This window comes from Branchiostoma belcheri, unplaced genomic scaffold (assembly GCF_001625305.1).
Source record: "Branchiostoma belcheri isolate BF01 breed outbred unplaced genomic scaffold, Haploidv18h27 scaffold1, whole genome shotgun sequence".
Taxonomy (NCBI): Eukaryota; Metazoa; Chordata; class Leptocardii; order Amphioxiformes; family Branchiostomatidae; genus Branchiostoma; species Branchiostoma belcheri.
The window spans coordinates 6,642,113-6,644,721 of NW_017802379.1; the positions used below are offsets into that span (position 1 = coordinate 6,642,113).

Here is a 2,609-nt window from a genome sequence, read left to right on the forward strand (position 1 = left end):
AAGATTCATGAGATATACACCCAACTTTATCATCCAGACAAAATACAGTTTTTAACTCCCATTTCATGGAAGTAACAATTAGTTTGGACTCTAAATTAAGCTGTGTTTTTAATAGTGGCAAACTTTGCTCATTCAGTATTATGGTGGCAACAGCCTTCAAGATCACAGTTCAGGATTAGAAGGTTCTTTCTATATATTAAAGGTCATATTATATATATTTTAGTGAGATTAGGTGAACAAAAAACTTCAGACACTGGAAAGTTAAAACGTCCATACCTCTGCCTGTTGTTGTTGTCTCCTGCCCCACCAGACTGGGTTACAGTCTACGATCACCACCATCAAGTTTTCCTCTCCTGAAAATGTATGAGTAGGAGAATTTCTTTCTTGGCACTGTTTCTTACATAACAACCCGTTACATATACTATAGAGCAAACCAACGTGTAGAATGGAATCAACAAAATCTTGACTGTAGGGTCCTTAATTATTAAGGTTACTTTATTTCATTACGTTGATACTTTAGATTTGGTAAGGTTGGTTTCTCAAAATTAATTCTATAACTTGTTATATGTATTTTCTTTATATATTTCATCAAATACTAAAAAATAGCAATGTTTTTCGGAGATTTTACGTTGTGTACCAAAAGTTGGTTTTGCGCATTGACTTACATACTTTTTCTGTCGTTGAAGCGATGAGGAAAATTTAAGGCATATAATTTTGACACATGATTTACAGATGCAGATGCATAGACATGTTGGGAGGGGGGCGACGGCTTTACCCCGTATTAGCTCCGTATTGACCACATTCGCGACCCAACCGTCGTACTTATCTGTAGGCAATAGTTCCCCATTACTAACAAAAATCGTACTGCCTGCATAAAATCCGTATCAATGCAACAAAGCAGAAGAAAAAACACCAAACTCCAACACTCGCAACTTTTTCCGACCTACCTTCCGCCATGTTGTTTTGCCATGTGACCAATACCGAAGACATTTCATCAAAGTCAATGTGATTGGTCAACGACGAACGTCTTCTATCCAGCTAGCCAATGAAAACTGTTGTTATGAAATAGGTGTTGAATCCTTCCCATGGTCCAGTGCGAAACATGTGTACATTTTGTCTTGCAACACTGAGGAAATTTTGGTTGCAGCATATATTTGCCGTCTTGACAGTATCCAACTCTCAAACTTAACAATACAGAAACGTTCCTGATTTTGGTAGGTCAGAAAAAGATAGAAAAGATGAACAAAGAAGGTAGGTGGCACATTTTACATATCTTGGATAATTTGAACAGATGTAAGAAACAGGAGGAGCCAATATTCACTCATAAACTTTATTTTTGTGGTAGTAACAATGCACAATTCATTTGATACATAGTGTATCATATGTGGTTTAATTGTGCTTTACCATAAGGGAGTAACTTTTTTGGAGGGGTGGGGATTTGTGTGTCAGTGTGTGTGTGTGTGTGTGTGTATGTGTGTGTGTGTGTGTGTCAGTGTGTGTGTGTGTATGTGTGTGTGTGAGTGTGTGTGTGTGTGTGTCAGTGTGTGTGTGTGTGTGGATGTGTGTGTGTTTGTTCGTGTGTGTGTTTGTGTGTGTGTGTGTGTATTTGGAAGCCTTCAAGGATCACAAAGGGGCTGAAGTCTGCCATCTCTTGTTTGACATACTTACTCCTGTTTTTCAGAGATCCTTGAACAGTTTATCCGATGTCAACAGGAGAGTCCACAGATGTCAGCAGCTGTGGCAGCTATACATGTACTCATGCTGTTCCTCAAACAGAACACAGGTGAGGTGGTAATAAGGTAGTCTCTACTAGACTAACTACGCTGGCTATACATGTATATAGGACTTTTTAGGAGAATATTTGCCGGGGGAGTTTGGCCAACTTGGGGTTGACTGGGAAAGATTAACTACCTCCCTGCGGCAGGACTCCCTTGGCCCATTTTATTCTCTTTTTTGCCGAATTCTACGATCCGTTTTCCCGTAGAAAGGCCTGGTGGAGGCTAGTAATAAGGCTCTATAGCTAGCAGTGCCTGTTAAAATTTTTCCGTCAATTGCTGGCACTTTGCGACATGTGGAGGAATTTTTTCTTAACAAATTGGTCAACCTCAATCCGGATAAAATAGACAAAATTCTTAGGTAAAAATATAAAAACATCCAAAGGACCAACATCCTCCTTCGCAGGGCTAAAATCCTCCGGTTCCCTTCCGGTTTTAGCCCTGCTATTTACCGCTGACAGTTTGACTTCTGGTGACGTCACTTATAAATAATTCATGAGCTTGCCTTATTTGGCACAAACCAATCAGATGTCGGGGGGCTTGCCCTAACTCTGTCTCGGCTTTGGCCAGGGCTTTGGCCGCTGCTGGGAAGCCCATATAGCACAGGCTCTTCCCTCCTCCTGTCCGCACACTCAGAAAAACGTCTCTGCCATCAAGCAGCGCCCGTAGCATCGACTGCTGATGCTCACGAAGCCGCTCGACTCCAAATAAATCTTGCACGGCTCGCACGAAACTTCTAGTATCTGTAATAGCCGCCATCTTGGCCTGTCCCAACATGTAACCTGATTGGCTAATAGGTTCCCAGCGACCTTTGCGGTTTTTGCGCAAAGCTCG

At 41.3% G+C, this 2,609-nt stretch overlaps 2 protein-coding genes across 6 annotated transcripts in view; one reads left to right on the forward strand and one right to left on the reverse strand.

Annotated features, from left to right (window-relative positions):
• LOC109467135 (general transcription factor IIH subunit 3-like) overlaps positions 1-2,609 on the reverse strand; it is a 9,977-nt gene that overhangs the window by 5,539 nt on the left and 1,829 nt on the right. Inside the window, exons 1-2 of one of the 3 annotated variants that reach the window (XM_019765072.1) lie at positions 948-996; positions 277-353 (exon numbers count right to left, since the gene is read on the reverse strand). The exons of 1 other annotated variant lie outside the window; for it this stretch is intronic. In XM_019765072.1, the coding sequence (XP_019620631.1) occupies positions 277-353; positions 948-990 (120 nt within the window). In that variant the 5' untranslated portion in view covers positions 991-996. Of the gene's footprint in view, positions 1-276; positions 354-947; positions 997-2,609 lie in introns of those variants that run through there. One more of the 3 variants, XM_019765079.1, reaches the window with a different exon arrangement.
• The window catches only part of LOC109467155 (translation initiation factor eIF-2B subunit alpha-like), an 18,443-nt gene continuing 16,920 nt past the window's right edge, over positions 1,087-2,609 (forward strand). Inside the window, exons 1-2 of one of the 3 annotated variants that reach the window (XM_019765122.1) lie at positions 1,087-1,251; positions 1,682-1,783. In XM_019765122.1, coding sequence (XP_019620681.1) covers positions 1,239-1,251; positions 1,682-1,783 — 115 coding nt within the window. In that variant the 5' untranslated portion in view covers positions 1,087-1,238. The remainder of the gene's footprint in view (positions 1,252-1,681; positions 1,784-2,609) is intronic. The other 2 variants (XM_019765114.1, XM_019765135.1) reach the window with 2 other exon arrangements.